The 19,684-nt window shown below is 38.0% G+C and overlaps 1 protein-coding gene across 5 annotated transcripts in view; it reads right to left on the reverse strand.

The window, feature by feature from the left end:
* LOC150085489 (uncharacterized) overlaps positions 1 to 19,684 on the reverse strand; it is a 265,026-nt gene that overhangs the window by 121,723 nt on the left and 123,619 nt on the right. For all 5 annotated transcript variants that reach the window (XM_090374071.1, XM_090374070.1, XM_090374069.1 and 2 more), the window contains exon 6: positions 9,706 to 9,909. In XM_090374071.1, the coding sequence (XP_090230197.1) occupies positions 9,706 to 9,909 (204 nt within the window). The remainder of the gene's footprint in view (positions 1 to 9,705; positions 9,910 to 19,684) is intronic.

Below are 19,684 nucleotides of genomic sequence, written 5' to 3' on the forward strand. Positions count from 1 at the left end.
GGGAAAAATAGGGTTAGGTGCCGGCCACCCAAGATTGAACACACATTTTTAACCAAAACATTACCAAACACAATAAATAATCGTAAAAAAATACTTACGTATTTTATTACGACTATTACGTAATAAAATTTATTATTGCTAATGCTTTTGCTTCTATCATAAGCAAACTTGTTTTTTGTTTGATTTTCTATCCAAACAGATGACAGCTGTTCCATCTCTTCCAATTCTTTGTGTCTTAATCTAATGGATTTTAATTACACTTTGAGTTGTTCCTGCTGTGAAAGTTGTTTTTATTTTCACTGCATTCTTTGTAATTCTCGGCGTTGCCTCATTTAGGTCTGTAGCACGTGCAATATCACATGGTCTTTCATTTCGCTCAAAGCGTTTCACAATTTCATATTTTTTCTCTATCGACAGAGGCGGACTGGCCATAAGCCTTACCGGGAAAACCCCAGTGGGCCGGAGGCCGGTGTGATTTTGGCCATAAAAGCTAGCATGAGGCCACTACAAATTTTCCCGGGTAAGAATTTTTGACCCAGTCCGCCTCTGTTTATCGATATTGCTTTTCTTTTTCTCTCTGAATCTGCAGTGTCATCATCAGGACGCTTCCTTTTCACACCTTTTAAGTATTTTATTCATTTTTAGGGAATAAAGCACAATTACAAAACGAGACACGCTTGATACACATAAACAAAGCTGCATGCGTGTAGCAACTGAATAAACAATGCCGTAAAGGCAGAGATACACTATTAACACCTCACATTTTACTAAAGCACATTTCTGGGGGTTACTACCATAAAACAATTAAAACAATTTCCAGTTGCGTTCCTGCTAGTGGAATCTGTTATAAACTGGTAGTAAACTCGATCTAATTGCATTTGCAATTATACCGATAGCTGGAATTGTGTTGGTTTTTACGTTATTATGGCGAAATGTGTTTCCCCTTCACTGATATAAAACACATAAATACATTTTCAGAATCTTCTCTTCATTCCTATCGTGTTGCATTCAGTTGGGGTGATTCCGCATTCGACTGTCATTTCTTGTAAACACAAAGGCGAATCGTGCATAAGCGAATTCGGTTTGTGTTATATCAGATATCGTTCCCCTATTTATAAATCATGTATGATCGAATTCGTGTAATGCAAACACGTGTTATATGAGGACTGACTGTACTATGCTAATGTCTGTAAAAGCCGAGGGTGCTAAAGCTGTTATGTACATTCTGCTTTCCATATGAAAGAGCAGGGCTATCTACTAAAACATTGTTGTTGATATTGGGTTTAATGACTCATTAATTCACAAGAAGCATATTGTTAGAGTTGTTAAAATTATATGCATCTGTACAAGCCAATATGTTTTAGATACAATAAAAATTCTTCAATATTTGCTTAATTTCCTAAGAAATAAGATAAATCAGGTGATATATTCAATGAGGAGAGGGACTGAAAAGTGTTTGACGGGAGGGACAATCAACCAGAAAATGTCAGACTATAAGTTGCCGCTGACAGGATGAGCACTGTGGTGAGTTTTCTCCTAATAATAGGAAGAGATGAGTATGATGCGTGTGCCCAATTCTGAATCTTGCCAGTATCGCTTCCTCTTGTCTGTTTCATTGGAAGCCAGAGAGTCACAGCTTTGGATCTTCTTTTATCTGGTAAAGTTTATTGTTGGTGTCACTTTTCCAGATCTGTGACTACTAAATTTCATATGTTTAATTGTTAAACATATTTTACCAGAAGAAGAATATCAACTCATAAAAGATGAAAATAAGTGACGTGATGATGTCCTGTGTGGTACCTGGACAGACAACTTGAGTAGCCAAGACCAGCTAATTTTTGTAAAGTCAGACAAATGCTAATAATTTATTGTAATTTTTCCTTGTAGTAGATCTGTGATCTCATTATGGAAAAAAATAAACTTTGTGGATTTTTTCCAAAAAGGATAGTATAGGCTATTTTTGGAATATTAAATTCTTTTAATAGTTTTTTTTTTTTTTTTTTTTTTAAGGACAAAAGCTGACTTTTTCCTTCGTCCTCCTACTAGATATATGCTATTTCAACACCTTTCAAATTACATCTCACCCAGATGCAGCAGTTCCTGAAGAAAACCCCAGGTAAGAGAATTCTTCTGCCTTAAAATATAATATTTCTAAAATTTAATATTCCAAAAATAGCCTATACTATCCTTTTTCGGAAAAAATCCACAAAGTTTATTTTAAATCTATAATGAGATTGCAACTCCACTACAAGGAAAAATTACAATAAATTATTAGCATTTGTCCGACTTTACGAAAATTAGTGGGTCTCGACTATTCAAGTTGTCTGTCCAACTGTCTAATAAAGTTTCGAGACTTTAGGACCTCCATAATTTTTTTTACACTGTCATGTATAAAACTTTTATAATGAGTATAGGCTGATCGTGGCTCTTGGGTAAAGTAAGTAGAATATGGGAGAAAATAATTGAAACAAAAAGATAGAGCTCCCTTTGCTGCTTCATCCATATCATATAAGAACATCCCCTGGAAAGACTTGAAATTAGTTCCACCTAAGAAGAATGGCAAGATATTTCTTTGTAGGATTTTGTATGGAATATAGGTGCAACTGGCTTGGATGGCTGAGTGAGAATTTCTGCATTAGAGGGTACTTTCACCTATGGAAGAACAACCCTGCCAGAGTGAGGATGGTGGTCTTTACAAGTAAAACATTTTTAAAATTATTTTTCTATGCAAGTGCACAGAATAATTTTTGATATGGCAAAGAGGCTTCCTAGGGGATAAGATATCCATGGAAGATCCAGTATTCGACCTCTAGGCGACATTTAAGCCAACCTGGCTTAAATGTTGGTGTTGAGGGGCTCATATCGTAAAAGCTACTATGAAATTATATTAGCTGATCTCTGACATCCATGTAAGGGGATTCCCAAAATGCATTTGACCATTCAGATCTCCTAGGATACAAAGTTGAGATGGAGAATGAAGCTAGTATATGATCAAGTTCAGCACTCAGGGTTTAAGTCAGAGTTTAAGTAATTCTGATGATAGTAATGCATAATGCTATTACTTCTGAGATAGTTTGGAGGCAAGATAACCTAACAAGTATAAGGATTTCTCCACAAGCTGGTGCCTCCGCTGCATCTATAAATAGTGAATTCTGAAACTTGGAAGACACCTGGAGCTTAAGTAAGTTTGTTGTAGGTGCAGCCCTTAGATTTTATGTGCTTCTTAACTAAGAGCATAACCCCTCCCACCCTCCTGTCCTGTCTGTCCTTTCTGCATACACTGTACTCATATTCAAATTCTGCATCCCTTATATCTGAGTACCACCACTTCAAATTCATCAAATTTATTTACTATGCTTCTAGCATTGGTGTACATGCAAGCAGACATGCACCCGTTCTTACTCTTAGTTATACTAAGACAGCTCATGTATTTCTTTGTTTCAAGATGATCCACAGCAGGCCTTGAAATCCCTGGAATCTTGCTTTCCGGCTAATGCATGTTCCAATAGAAGCAGTACACGTATCACCTTCATTTCTGCCTGTGGCTATTGTTAATTAGTCTGTATGTCCCTCCGAAGCTAGCAGTTTTCTGACCCACTTAACACGGCCTCAATAGCATCAGCAAATATATACTCATAATTCAACATAACAAATATGCTGCTTTTAACTGTTTGTGGTAGAATGGGGAAGCTAAAATTGAGTATAATGTTCTGTGTAGGAATAAGTTAGTCATCCTTTCTAGTCATAATATGTTTTGCCTGTCCAATTCAATCTCCAAGTTCTTGGACTATTTCTTCCTCTGAGACAGTTAATAAATCCCACTCCATTATAGTCCCTTGGAGGTGTTGAGGGTAGCATGAGGAGTGACTGTAACTCCCAGTAAAGATTGTTTGTTTTAACACCTCAGCTGCCAACTTTTTACTTACAAAACACTGGAGATCAGGCATTTGTAAACAGGAAGAAAACAGGATTTTATTTATTTTTATTTTTTTCTTGCAAAAAGCAGTTCTTTCCAAAAAAACAGGAGATTTTTTGAAGCTGAAACGGAACTAGGAATCAGATTTCACTGGAAAAATACACATTTTGCACATCTTATATTTAAATGGAGCCACGTTTACCAGTGCACTATGCTCTTAAATGCTAGCTTATCTAACATTTTTCTGACTACTGATTTCTCTTTGGATATTCTATTAGAAATCAACAGATTCTAACTGCTTCAAGAAAGATACTGTTGCAGACTTTGCCCTCTTGAGAAATGTTCATTCAAAGTATTGTTCATAACATTGGTACTACTGTACAGACTTGGCTGTCAAGAGCCAAAGCTTCACCAGAAAGAAAAGATCTGAACTCAGTTTTTGCTTTTCTAACCGGCATTGATATGAGCAATTGTTAAAATGCCAAGCATGACTTGGGATAATTTTTTATATTTCAAGTGTCCTTGTGCTTGTTAGTTCCTTAACCAAGGCCCACTGCACATCAATTATTTCTTCTTTCTTAATAACATCTGATAGATTTTCAAACTGAAAGTGTGAGAACCTACAGATGCTATTATTACATGTTGGTGACAGAAATGATGATGCAAACTATTTATTGCTTCATTTATTTGTTAATCTTTAACAACACCAAGCTGTACTGGAAACTTGTGCTACTCTTGCACCATATAGTCACATGCAGCAATAAAGTACTTCCTCACTGAGCAAAGAACAAAATCTCCACTTGTTTTAGACTCTCCACAACACTGGCAGTACATATGTCTATGACTAAGTTGGAATCATCCTTCAGTACCTTTTATAGCAAATCAACAACAGCAATTTTCTTTTCCTCAGTTCCTTCATTGGCTTTCATAATACCTTCTATCATAGATTTTGCCAATTTAGCTTTTTCAAAATCATTTTGCAATGCTTCTTTAATTAGTTGTTAGCTTCATGCAAAAAATTCTGATAAGTATGTTTGAACTTAAATTTCAAGAACTACATTTTCATTCTTGTTTTTCTGCTATATGTTTTGTATTTTCCACTTCAGCTACTTTCATTCTCTCTTAATTCCATTTCTTTCTAGCCTGCTTCTTTCCTTAGCTTGTGTTTCCTTTTCAAGATTTTTTTTCCGGACTGCACTCCTTTGTGTGCATTCTGCACAAAACTTAGCAATTTACAAATAATACAGACAAGTTCTGGCTTGATATCACATTGTTTGAGAGAATCACTCCATTAGTTTTCCACTTAAATTTAAACTTTCTTTGCAGCTTTTATCAGGGCTGCTGCAAGTGGGTAGGCAAGGTAGGCATCGTCCATGGACAGCAGTTCAGGACAACGCCCAATTTTTTTTTACATCACTTTCTGATTGGTTAACATTTATCACTATTCAATGTTTAGGGCGGTAAATTTTATTTTGCCTACATAGGGTCACAGCACTACTGGCTTTATCAGTCAGTAACTCCACTAGAATGAGAAAACTGTGTTCTATATCTGCACCACAATAGGAGGGTGCAAGTCTAGCCTTTCACAATCTTGACTACTATTAGTTTTTTTTTTTTTACTTCCAACTGAAGATTTTTTTTTTTCTTAGGAAAAGCCCAATCAACCTTTCTGTGCTCCACTTAACTTTCATGTTTAGTTGAAGAAGCTTTCACTCACCCATCAGTGAATCAAATTCAATAACCCCTGGTAAAGCAGCAATCAATTTTGAGATCTCTTAAAGGGGAGGGGGATCTTAAATTTCTTTTAAAGATTGTTTGCACCCTTTAGGTACAAACAAAATTTTTTGCAAATGATCAATATCTTATTATTTTCTTTGAAATAATATGGGCACTAAACAGTAATGAATATTTTTATTTTCTGATTATGACATGATTTCAGCTTATATTTCATTATTAACTTGAAGTTTCTAAACAAAGTCAGTTTCCTGATTCAAAATCATCAATATCTAAATTTTTGAGAATGCTTGAACTGTTTCAGCCCCTTGAAAATTCTACTCACAATAGTTAAAATAAACTACTGTATTTCATTATGAAAAATGCGAATCAGTGGCAATTCTGGATGCAATAAATTTTAACTGAGTTTTCATTAATCATTTCTTCAGAATGCTCACAATTTCCTTTATCTTGCAGTTTTCATCAACTTTTCTTTCTTGTATGGGATGAACTTAAAGTACTCTAACAGCTCTTCACTGCTACAAGCAGCACTGAACTGCTGGTTTGAGAATCACCCCCCACCTTATTATTACTAATAACAGTAATAAAAAGGTGGGGGGTGATTCCATGGGCCTACGATACCATGGAATCGTAGGCCCATGGACCCCAAAATACATTGAATCACCAAACCTAATCTTTGACCGAGAGAATACAATAAGTCCGTATTTTAAAAACAATTTAAATACTATGAAATTTATTCTTGATTTTCAACAAAAAAAAAAATTCTTTAGTTTCTTAATGTTTCAGAGGAGTCTTATTAATGTTTTTTATGTTTTAATATTAGTTTTTAAAGTATTAAAAGTATGGATTCATTATTTATTTGGTTTTATAGTATTTAAATTGTTTTTAAAATACGGATGTATTGTATTCTCTTGCTCAAAGATTAGGGTTGGTGATTTAATGTATTTTGGGGTTGGGCTTGGAGTCCGTGGGCCTCCGATTCTATGGTGCATCGGATCATTGATTTTGTCTACGAGGATGTGGAATACATGTAATCTATTTGTATAGTTATTCAACAACAGAGAGTATCAGCACTGAAGTGTTCTACAAGACATCACAGAGGTAATTCCTCCATTTCTAAACCAATAACATTAGTGGAGTCCCCCAGTGTTTGGTGTTGTTTTGTATATTTATTAATGATATTGATGAAGGTACAAAGGGTACTAGGAAAGTTTTGCAATATGACACAACAATGAATCACAGGAAGCTGCTTGTTGCTGCATGTTGAGACATGTTCATACGTGCATAGTAGCCGCCGCGGCAAGTCGATGGGCTCAGTTATTCATTAGTAGTGAGAGTGTAAAGTGCTTGCGATGGCATCGTGGTCACGAAATGAGATAAGGACAGTTTTGCGGTATAATTTTGTGCGTGGTTTAACCATAGACCAGTGCTTAGAAGAAATGACTCTTGCACTAGATGATGATTGTCCACATCGTACAACGATATTCAGGTGGTATAGAGAATTCCAAAGAGGAAATTTCACTCTGGAGGATTCTGAGAGGCCGGGAAGGCCACGAACGTCAGTTACGGAGGAAAACGTTACTGCTGTGAGGAAAATGCTTGACGAAAACAGGCGAGTGACCTACCAACAGATAGAGGATACTTTGGGCCTAAATGCACCAGCAATTCGTTCGATTCTGCAAGATCATTTGCACGTGAAGAAACTTTGTTCTCTCTGGGTGCCGCATCAACTGACTGAAGAGCAGATGACACGACGTGTGACTTGGTGCCGGGAGATGTTAAAAAAGTTTGATAAGGGACAATCTCGGTATGTGAACAACATCGTGACAGGTGACGAGACTTGGCTGTACTATTACGATCTGCCGACCAAGGCTCAAAACAAAGTTTGGGTCTTTGATGATGACGACACACCCGTAATTGTCAGAAAATCCCGATCTGTAAAGAAGAAAATGATAGCTGTATTTTTCAAATCGAGTGGAATTGTGGAACGTGTTGTTTTGGACACCCAGAAGACAGTCACAGCTAAGTGGTATACTGAACAATGCCTGCCTAAAGTCATTGGATCTATGAAGAACCTGCGGCCAAAGTCAAGAATGGACACCTGGTACCTCCATCACGAAAATGCTCCAGCTCACCGCGCCAAAGCCTGCACCGAATATTTGACCACGACAGGACTGAAACTTCTCGAGCACCCTCCCTACAGTCCAGACCTTGCTCCCTGCGACTTTGCACTGTTCCCGCATGTGAAAATGAAGCTAAAAGGGAGGCGGTTTTCCAGTGATGAGGACCTTCTACGGTCTTGGGACGAGTGTGCTTTACTCCCTATTGAAACTTGGCAGAACTGGTTTAAAGATTGGTTTCGGAGGATGGAGAGGTGTATTGAATGTAGAGGAAATTACTTTGAAAAAATTAAATAAACAAAGCTGTATTGCAAAACTTTCCTAGTACCCTTTGTATATCAAGCTTAATGTCCAAGTTTGCAGATGATACAAAGGTTGGCAGGGTTGTTAATGACAGTAATGGCAGTGTGCTACTGCAACAGGATATAGAAAATTTGGGCAGATGGGCTGAGAGTTGGAAACTGAAGTTTACTATTGACAAATGCAAAGTACTGCATACAGGTAGAAGTAACCCCACAGAAACATACCAACTGTGTGGTACTACACTTAGGGTGGTAGAAAATGAAAAAAGACCAGGAAGTAATCGTGCAGTCAGTTTTGAAATTTTCTGAGCAGTGCAGATATGCTGCCAGAGCAGGTCATGGGGTATTGTCAATGATATACAGGAATTTTGCTAGTAGGGAAAAGGAGGTCATTATCCCTTTGTATAAGGGCAATGGTCAGACCACGCCTTGAGTACTGCACACAAGTTTGAAGGCCTCATTTTAGGAAGGATGTAGAGTTGCTTGAGCGAGTACAGAGAAGAGCAACAAAAGGGTGGTCTTACCAAGAAAGGCTTAAGTTCTGCAAATAGCAGCGTATGGAGACTAGGCACCTATGAGATGATCTGATTGAGATGTATAAGGCCTTGAATGGTTTGAGCATGCTCAATTCTGATGGGATTCTTCCTCTTACTCAGATTACAAACCTGAGGGGGCATAAATTCAAATTGAGGAAAGATAGTAACAGAATGGATGTGTGGAAATTTGCCTTTAGCCAGTAGGTAGTTGATTGCTGGAACAAATTGTCGTTGGGGTTCCATCTGTCGTTGTGGAAGTTGATAGCTTAAATAAATTCAAGGAGGAACTGGACAAAAATTTAGAGGGAACAGATGTGTGAAATGGTTGGGGTTTTTTTTTTTCCCGGATGATGCTACATAAGCTTACTTTCTTGCATCACAAGCCTCTAACTACTACTACATGCTTTATAAAGCAACATTCTGGTAATTCCATTTTCTTCCGAATTTCCTATAAATCCTCCCAATGTGGAGGACAATCATTAAAGTAAATGTACACTGAAGTTATTAACATGATACATCATGTAATGCAGTACCATGATACATCCTAGCTATTTTCAGTTATTTTATCCTTCCTGATTCCACCATATTCCAAAATTGTAGTTATTTTTTTTGACATTTTCACCTTATTAAATATTTTAATTTACTCAGTGCTTTAAGAATTTAATATAAACAAATCAATAACATCAAATGCAACAATTTCTGCACTAATAAGTGTGGTCAGAGAAAAACAGTTTAGCATTTTTCATATTTAATAAACTCTTCTCTATAGAAACCAAAATTATAGGATATTCTTATTTTCTTATAATAAAAAAATATATACTAATTTGGGACTACAATTTTCATAAAATTGAATACTTATTTATGGCAAATTAGGTTTACGAAACCCAAGCTAAATAACAAAAAAACTACAAGTACAAATATGTAAAATTAAATACTTCTTTGCTTCTATTTTTAAATAAAAAAAAAAATAAAGTGGTAAAACTTGTTTAAAGTTTAAATATAGACTTAGTTTCATTGTACTTTCACTTTACAAACTGAATTTTACACTATACATAAAAAAAATCATTTAGTGCTAATAAACACAGCATAAACATTACCTGCTTCCTATTTGCTGACCTTCACTAATGGTACGAGGACGACTTGGCATGCTATCACAACGTTCTCTTGTACCTAAAGGCTGAGGATTAACAACTGCAACTGGACGTCGAGTTGCAATTGGCTTTGAGTTTTCACTGGTTGAAGCACTACGAGGCCTAGAGAGAGGTCCAAGGTCCTCATGTTCACGACATGCCTTCATTGCTCTGGAGAGAGAGAGACAGACAGAGAAACAGGCAACGTAAGTGGACTGAATTTGATAAGGTTTCCTATATATGTACAAAGTGTTCAGAAATTAGTGATGACTGTACAGGTAGTCAATAGCAGAAATAACATGATATAGATCATGTATAAAAGGAAACAGGCCAATTTTGTAGCAGTTTCATAAGCAGTGTTCTCCCCAGGATCTATCATATGGGTGCACCTCTGGTGAATTTAACTGACCACCTGGCTAAAATTTAAGTGATTCTTGTGGTACCATATGGCACTGCTCACTGATCTTGATCAATATTAATTTGAACATACTATGCAATTGAGGTCAATGCGACAGGAGAATATAATGTTAAAATATGCAATTAATTTTTGCTCTGTATTGCTTAAATCACATTTATAAATAACAGAAAATTTTAAAATATTGCGGAGTACAGTATAATATTTCCCCGCCCAGCTACTTCGTAATGCCACCCGGTTGGCAACCTTTTTCGAGGAGAACACTGCATAAGCATAGTATTAAAATGGAAAGAGATGTAGCCAAGTGATCAGGAGCGAGAGTGCAGTAGCATGTGCTCTTGGAGTGGACCAGGGTTCAAGCCCATGACTGCTAAATACGATTAATGTTTGTATTGATAATTTATTGTAAACTCCATTCTTCGCCAGAAGTCTCTGGCGAAGAATTCCAAGAAAAGCAGCAAAGACTTTATGCTTATATTAATAACACAAGGAAGGGGTTGAAACACATTGGGATACGATGTCAATGGGTTAACTGCTGATGACCCTGCTAAGGTTGCTGACAAACTGAATAGATATTTTGCATCTACATCTGCAAATGAGTAATTCTGTATGGGAAGGGACATCAGAAGTTCATCAAACTCCAATGGGGAGCTAAATGACTGTGATAACTGAATGGAAAGTTGAAGCTAAACATAAAAAAGGCAACTGGGGTGGATGGGATCTATTTAATCATATTAAGGGAGGTAGCAAAGGAGGTGAGCAAACCTTTAGCCATAATTATGAGAGCATCCTTGGATTCAGGGGAGGTCCCTATGGACTGGAGATGTGAAATGTATGCTCAATTCCTTAAATGGGGGTCAATAGAAGTAATGCAGAACCATATGGACAGGAATGCAATTATACTGCAGTCACAGCATGGATTTGTTAAGGGTATCTAATCAGAGTGGTCTTGCATTTACACCACTCCTTAACAAATGCATGCATTTGTTAAGGAGTGGTGTAAATGCATTATAATTTCATTCCTGTCAAGACGGTCCTTCATTACTTCTTTAACCAGTGACTCCATTATTTTTTCTGGAATTGACATTAAGTTAATAGATATGTAATTATTCATGTCACCTTTTGGTTCCCCTTCATGAAATGAGGACATTTGCACATTTCCTGTCCACACGGACCTCTCCTGAATCCAAGGATTCTCTCATGTGTGAATGTAGATACAAAACACCTATTCAGTTTGTAAGCAACTTGAGCAGGATCATCAACAGTTAAACCACCAACAAAGTGGCCCAATGTGATTTAAAACCTTTCTTCTATTATTAACACAAGCATAGCTGTCTTTGTTGCTGTTTTTTTTTTGCAATCTTTGCCAAAATCTTGTAATCTGCCTTAGCACGAATTGGTGAAAGAGTTCAGAAGTGGCAGAACAAACGTGGTAGATGAAGACCATTCAAGTCTGCTTTGCTATACCAGAAACTAGGACAAGGTCTACTTAATGATCTCACTGGTTACATCTGATGTAAACGACTCCCTTCCACTGTGTATTCTTCTTATTATTCAAGATCTCTAAAATGCCCATTCTGTAATCAGTAGCTAAGAATCCCAACCATAAGTATTTCTCCTTCAAATGTGTCATAACTTACTGTACTAGTGCTTTGACGTCTTATAAATTTCCAACCAACCCATGTTGATCAATAAAGGGTTAAAGGAATGGACCAATTATGAGTTGCAATGGGAACAGAGAATGGTTCGTTAAGGTAAAATAAATTTTACTCACTGTTCTGAACATTCCTTCTAATAATTTTTTCCCCTAAAAAAAAAAAAAAACACACACACTTTGGGTCTCCTACACCCTACACACCAGGCTCAAGGTTAAAAAGAGACCACATTTCAAGTAAAAAAAAAACCTTTGCCAAAAATGCCCAAATTTTTAGCATTACAGCTGCACTACTATCAACAATAAGCACAAAATTAAGCTTTTTTTTTAACTATATAAAATCCATCTTTCTATTTATAGGATATTCTCTAACAAAATTAATTCCTTAGCAAGAAAAATATAAATACAGCTTTAACATTATTCTTTATGTTCCCAATCAATCTCCCATAACAGAAAAACAATAAATGATACAACATCCTACTTGTGATGCTGTATCATTTATCATGTACTGCTGCTGCTTAAGTTCGGCTGGGCCGACCAGGCTAGCCAGGTGGGTAAAGTGGGTTGCCTGCATGGCAACCCAAAGGTCGCAGGTTCGAATCCCGCCTCGGGCTTGGATCAAAGTACTGCAAAAACCTTGGGAGGTGCACTATGGCCACAGAAGCCGATGCGCCAACAACTACAAAAAAAAAAAAAAAAAAAGTTCAGCTGTCCTGCTCATCATGTAACAACACAAGAGAAATTTATAAGTTTTAAATGGTTATGCATTTAGGTTTAACTAAAGATATATTAGTGAAATAAAGTGAACTTTTTATAAAGTAAGACGTTTTTATGTCCTTTTAATATTACAATTATGACTTAAACCTTGAGGTACAACAATATTGTTAATGGTTGGGTTTGAGGCTATGAACTGTAGAGACGAAGAATTTTGAGCACTTGGAAAGTTCTAAATCCAATGGGAGAATACCTACCAAGACTTGTAGGGTGGGGTACTCACCATGTAGCAAGCTCTGCTAATGGCCAGTAGGATAACTCTATGAATGCTCTCTAGTTTTCTTTTATTTCTTGCAATTGCTGTCCTATGGAACCAGATGCCGGGGATAAATACTGATTTATAGATTAAGCTGAGTGTTTTCTTATTTAAACCCCAGTCAGCGTGGCTGATTCCGGCAATCAAGGCTTCTGATTTTCTTGGCTATATGGTCTAAAGTATCTTAGTATCAAAAATTATACTAAGATACTTTAACTCTTGGACCATCCTGATGAAAGTGTCATAGATTTTAATAACTGGTGCTCTTTTGATTGAGCCCTTTAATATCGAAAATACAGAACCAGTTTTGGTTTTGTCTGGTGCAATTTTTAGTTTGTGGAACTGCACCCACTCCTATAGTTACTTCAGTGCAATATTTGCCTGATTTTCTATTTCTGCTTGATTGTTTGCTCTCACAATGGTCAAAAGGTACAGAGGGCAGATAGGAGAGGAGGGGGAGGTTATGCTTTTAGTTAGGAAGCATATTAATCTAAGGCAGTGCAACCTGTAGACATGGGTAGCTAGTGCAATGTTGAATCAGTCTGAACATAAACACTGGGAAAATGAAAATGAGAGTAGGAGTTTGTTACAGACCAAATGACTGAAGAGATCAATAAACAGCAAGGGCCAATTAATTAGAATGTTTTATAACGGGGGATTTTAACTTTTCAGATATGCTTACAAGTTAGTGCAAATGCATCAAATCTGCTCGCAGCTAACTACTAAATAGTTATAAGATTGGCATCATTATGTATATCTCATATTGTGAATACCTTCACAACAAGTTGCCATGATATTGCACTACCTCGAATAAGTAACTCTTCACCACAGGAGAAGACTACTGTTACTTATTCTCAGTGGATGCCACCACCCAGACGGCAGCGTTTCGGAGCTGATTGGCTCCTAAAATGCCACGTAATTTAAATTACTACACACCATCAGGCATCTCTCATATTGTGGAGTTATACTACGTAACTTCCTTGCCATCATTGCAACAGCAGAGTGCCTGCCCACCCAATGAAGAGGAGCCAATCAGCTCTGAAACGGTGCTGTGTAACAATACAGTTGATACAGTTGTAACAATACAGTTGATATACAGTTGTAACAATACTTTTGATACAGTTGTACATAAAACTTTGCAGTATAAATTGGAGAAGTGTGGCATTAAGGGCAAGTTACTGCTATGGGTAAAGTGGCACCTCTGTAGCCAGGCAGGCAGGAGCAGTAGTGCGTAGAACACGGTTCTTGATTAGACCGGGGTTCGAGCCTGTGACCACCAAATACAGAGGATGTGAAAGGTCAGGGAATGACGGCAGTACATCCCCAGCCCAGATAAAGGGTGAGGGTTGGCATCAGGAAGGGCATCCGGCCATAGTAAAATTGCATGCAAAAACAATAAAAACGATGACCCCATATATAATGGAAAAAAGCGAGGGGGGGCAAAAAAAAAACTGCTATAGATAAAGTGATGATTTATTGCTATGGATAAGGTGAGTGGGAGAGGACAGAGAATGGTTATTAACAGACACTACTCTTCTTGGACTAACATTATTGGTGTAGCATCCCAGGGTTCAGTGCTGTGTCCATTATTGTTGGTTTCTATATTTATTAATGATATTGATGAAGGTATATCAGGCTTAGCATCGAAATTTGAAGATGATCAATCAATTCGGCCCTGGATCAATTGTGCAAGGCTCAAGGGGTGGAATTTTTTTTCAACCTGGTCTGTACTTGTTAACAGGAGAGACTGCTTCTACAGCGATGGGATACACTTAAATAGAAAGGGTGCAATAATATTTGCTGATGCTATTGAGGCAGTGTTAGGTGGGTCGGAAAACTGCTAGCTTGGGGGGGGATACCAGGACTAATAGATTAACTGTAGCCACTGGCAGAGATGAAAGTGATTCTTGCACTGCTTCTATTGGAATGAGCAGCAGCCTAGAAAACAAGATGAAGGATATTTAAGAGACTGCTAGGAATCATTGCGGTACAAGTAAACACATGGGTTGTATACTTGCGTGTACACCAATGCTAGGAGTTTGGTAAATAAATTTGATGAATTTGAGGTATTGCTCAAAACATCAAAGGCAGATATTGTTGGGATATCAGAGACGTGGTGTAACACAGATATAAGGAATGCAGAACTGGAATTTGGGGAGTAAAATGTGTACAGAAAGGGTAGACAGGATAGGAAGGGAAGAGGGGTTATGCTATTAGTTCAGAAACACAAAATCCAAGGAAGTTAAGCCAGTCGACATCGCTGGAAGTGCAGTGTCAAGTCAGTTTGGTGTGACATAAGCACTTGGAGATCAAAATTGAGAGTAGGAGTGTGCTATAGGCCTAATGATTCTGATGAGTATAATAAGGGATTTTAATTTCCCAGATATTGACTGGAATTTGTGGGTTGGTCACTCACATATTAGCAAGGCTTTTGTGGATTTATTGGATGATTGTTTTCTACATCAGCATGTTCGGGAGGCACCTACAGGGAGTAATACTCTTGATCTGATTATAAGTAGTGATTCTTCATGCATCAAGAATCTGCAGATAAAGGAACCAATAGGTGGCAGTGAACACAGTGTGCTGAAGTGGGATTTACTCAAAGAGGTAACTACCATCAAGGGTAAAGGGAAGGGTTTTTGCTTTCGTAAAGGTGACTACGATGGTCTGAGACAGTATTTAAATTCTATACAGTGGGACCAACTGATGATGTTACCAATAACAAATTCAAAATGGGAAGCATTCAACGAACTTATCTTGGAAGCTACCAGGCTTTACATACCAACTAAGAAATATTGTTCAAGGTTTAGGCCTAAATGGAAGTCAGATGACCTAATGAGACATATGGGAGAGAAGAAAACTGCATGGGATACATATAAATTAATGGGTGACATGGAATCCTGTGATAGATATAAGCTGGTCTGTAACCAAGTCACAAAGGAGATTAGGCAGGAAAGGCAGATTATGAGAAATCCTTGGCAAAGGAAGCAAAGAAAAACAGAAAAGAGTTCTTTACCTATGTAAACTCTAGAAGGAAAGGGATGAATCAGATTGGTCCACTGGATATTCATGGTTCAAGATTTGATGATCCTGCTCGGTGGCTAATAAACTAAACGAGTATTTTGCATCTACATTCACACGAGGAGTTTTTCAGGAAGGGGAATGCCAGAGGTGAAGTAAACTCTGGCAGTGAGCTAGATGATTTTGTAATAACTGAGAGGAAAGTGGAGGAGAAATTGTTGAGGATAAACATAAAAAAGGCACTCGGGGTGGATGGGATATATCCAGTTATATTAAAGGAGGCAGCAAAGGAAGTAAGCAAACCCTTTGCCATAATTATGAGAGCTTCTTTGGGAAGTACCCATTGACTGGAGATGTGCAAATGTGACCCCAATGCACAAAGGAGGATCAAAGGCTGACACAAGTAATTATAGACCTGTGAGTTTAACTTCTGTTCCAGGAAAATTAATGGAGGCACTGGTTAAAGAAGCACTGCAAGATCATCTAAACAAGACTTCAGTTATAGCTCGGGCAGAGCATGGTTTTGTTAAGGGAAAGTCTTGCCTGACCAATTTGATTGGATACTATGATACAGTCACAAAAGAACTGGATGCAGAGAATAACTTTAATATTATATATTTGGATCTTAGAAAGGCTTTTGATACTGCTGCACAAATTGGAGCAGTGTGGCATTGGAGGCAAATTGCTGCTATGGATAAAGGGATGGTTGAGGGGTAGAAAACAGAGTGTGGTAATCAATGGACACTGCTCATCATGGACTAATGTTATTAGTGGAGTCCCTCAGGGTTCGCTGCTGGGTCCATTATTGTTTTCTGTATTTATAAATGATACTGATGATGGTATATCAAGCTTAATGTCCAAGTTTGAAGATGATACAAAGATTGGGTTGTCAAGGACACTACTGACACTATGCTGCTGAAACAGGATCTGGAAAGGTTGAGCAGATGGGCTGAGAGGTGGCAAATGAAGTTTAACATTGACAAATGTAAAGTACTACATATGGGAAACAGTAACCCCAGAACAACTGTTTCAACTCTGTGGTACTACACTGACAGTGGTAGAGAATGAAAAGGACCTGGGGGTAATTGTGCAGGCAGACATGAAATTCTCTGAGTAGTGCAGATGGGCTGCAAGAGTAGCTCATGTTGTCTTGTAAATGATATACAGGAATTTTTCTAGCAGGGATAAGGAGGTGATTATTCCCTTGTATAAGGAAATGGTCAGGCCACACCTCGAGTACTGTATACAGGTTGAGGCCTCATTTCAAGAAGGATGTAGAGCTGCTGGAACGAGTACAGAGAAGGGCAAGAAGATTAGTAAATTGAACAAAGGGTTGCTCTTACGAAGAAAGGCTTAAGTTTTGCAAATTACAGTGTCTGGAGACTAGGTACCGGCGAGATGATCTGAAAGAGGTGTATAAAGTGGCAAATGGTTTGAGCATGCTCAATGTGGATGGGATTCTTCCTCTTGCTCAGAATAATCACCTGAGAGGGCATAAATTCAAATTAAGGAAAGACAGATGTAGGATAGATGTGTAGAAATTTGCCTTTAGCCAGCAGGTAGTTGGTTGGTGGAACAGACTTCCATCCCTTGTTGTGGAAGTTGATAGTCTAAATAAATTTAAGGCTCAGCTGGACAGGTATTTCGAACGAACGGAGGGGTGAAATGGGGGTGGTTATTTTTTATTTATGTATTATTTTTTTTTTGGGCTGATGCTGCATAAGCTTGCTTTCTTGCATCATATGTCTCTACTAATGCTAATGATAAAAAAGTTTGCAATTCAGTTAACGACAGTAATCAAAGTATGATATTGCAACAAGATCTAGAAAAATTAAGCAGATAGGCTGAGAAATGGCAGATGAAGTTCAATGTTGACAAATGAAAAGTACCACATATGGGTAGCAGTAATCCCTAGAGTAACGTACCAACCGTGCAGTACAACACTCAGGTTAGTGGAAGATGAAAAAGACCTAGTGGTAATTGTACAGTCAAATATGAAGTTCTCCGAGCAATGCAGACAGGCGGCAGGACAGCTCATGTTGTTTTGTCAATGATATAAAAGAACGTTGCTAGCAGTGATAAGGACATGATTATCCCACTGTACAAGGCAATAATTAAGCTGCATCTTGAGTACTTCATACATACAGGTGTGGAGGTTTCATTTTAGGAAGGATGTAGATCTGCTGGATGGATGCAGAGAACAGCAACAAGATTGGTGAAGGGAACCAAAGGGGGTTCTTATCAAAAAAGGATTCAGTTCTGGAAACTGCAGCATCAGGCGACTAGACACCTGTGAGGTGAATCTGACTGAGGTGTTTAAAGCTTTGAATAGATTGATTAAGCTCAATGCTGATTGCATTCTTCCTTTTGCTCAGCCTGCACAAATGAGGAAGCATAACAAGGCAGAATTTCAATGCAGTGAGTACTATGTGTACAGGAAGACAGGCAGGAATGGGGGAGAGATAGTTAAAAAGCATACAGAATCTAAAGCAGTGCACTAAGATGATGTGAGTGGCCAGTGGAACATTGAATAAAAGTGGCATGACATAAGTATGGGGAAACCAAAGGTGAGAATAAGAGTGTGTTATAGGTGTAATGACTGTGATGAGTATGGCAACCAACTGTACAGACAAACAGAATGGGCCAGTAAATCAGACTATTTTATAATGGGGATTTTAACTTTCTAGATATTGACTGGAACTTGTGGATTGATCACTCTACACAGACAGAAATTTTCTGGATTTACTGGATGTCTATTATCTGCAGCAGCTTGTTAGGGAAGGAACAAAAGAAAGCAATATCTTGATCTGAAATAATTTAACCCCAGGGGCTCACATCTAGTGAGTATGGACTTGGCATACCCAGGGTCCTGAGCTGGAAATCATCATTCTTCTCTTTCTTGGTGATTCCCTTCTACTTTTGACTCTCTCTCTCACACAAACTGTAAATTCTAAATGGGAGGCATTAGCATTAGTAGAGGCATTTGATGCAAGAAAGCAAGCTTATGCAGCATCAGCCAAAAAAAAAAAAAAAAAAAAAAAAAAACCACTTCCACTTCACCCCTCTGTTCGTTCAAAATACCTGTCCAGCTGAGCCTTAAACTTATTTAGGCTATCAACCTCCACTACAAGGGATGGAAGTCTGTTCCACCAACCAACCACCTGCTGGCTAAAGGCAAATTTCCGCACGTCTATCCTACATCTGTCTTTCCTCAATTTGAATTTATGCCCTCTCAGGTGATTATTCTGAGCTAGAGGAAGAATCCCATCAGCATTAAGCATGCTCAAACCATTCAAGGCTTTATACACCTCTATCAGATCACCTCGCTGGTGCCTAGTCTCCAGACACTGCAATTTGCAAAATTTAAGCCTTTCTTCATAAGAGCACCCCTTTGTTCCATTCACTAATCTTGTTGCCCTTCTCTGTACTCGTTCCAGCAGCTCTACATCCTTCTTGAAATGAGGCCTCCAGACCTGTATACAGTACTCTAAGTGTGGCCTGACCATTGCCTTATACAAGGGAATAATCACTTCCTTATCCCTGCTGGAAAAATTCCTGTATATCACTGACAATACTCCATGAGCTACTCTTGCAGCCCATCTGCACTACTCAGAGAATTTCATGTCTGCCTGCACAATTACCCCCAGGTCCTTTTCATTCTCTACCACTGTCAGTGTAGTACCACAGAGTTGAAACAGTTGTTCTGGGGTTACTGTTTCCCATATGTAGTACTTTACATTTGTCAATGTTAAACTTCATTTGCCACCTCTCAGCCCATCTGCTCAACCTTTCCAGATCCTGTTTCAGCAGCATAGTGTCAGTAGTG

This window comes from Mastigoproctus giganteus, chromosome 5 (genome assembly GCF_048544385.1).
Source record: "Mastigoproctus giganteus isolate SK-2022 chromosome 5, ASM4854438v1, whole genome shotgun sequence".
Taxonomy (NCBI): domain Eukaryota; kingdom Metazoa; phylum Arthropoda; class Arachnida; order Uropygi; family Thelyphonidae; genus Mastigoproctus; species Mastigoproctus giganteus.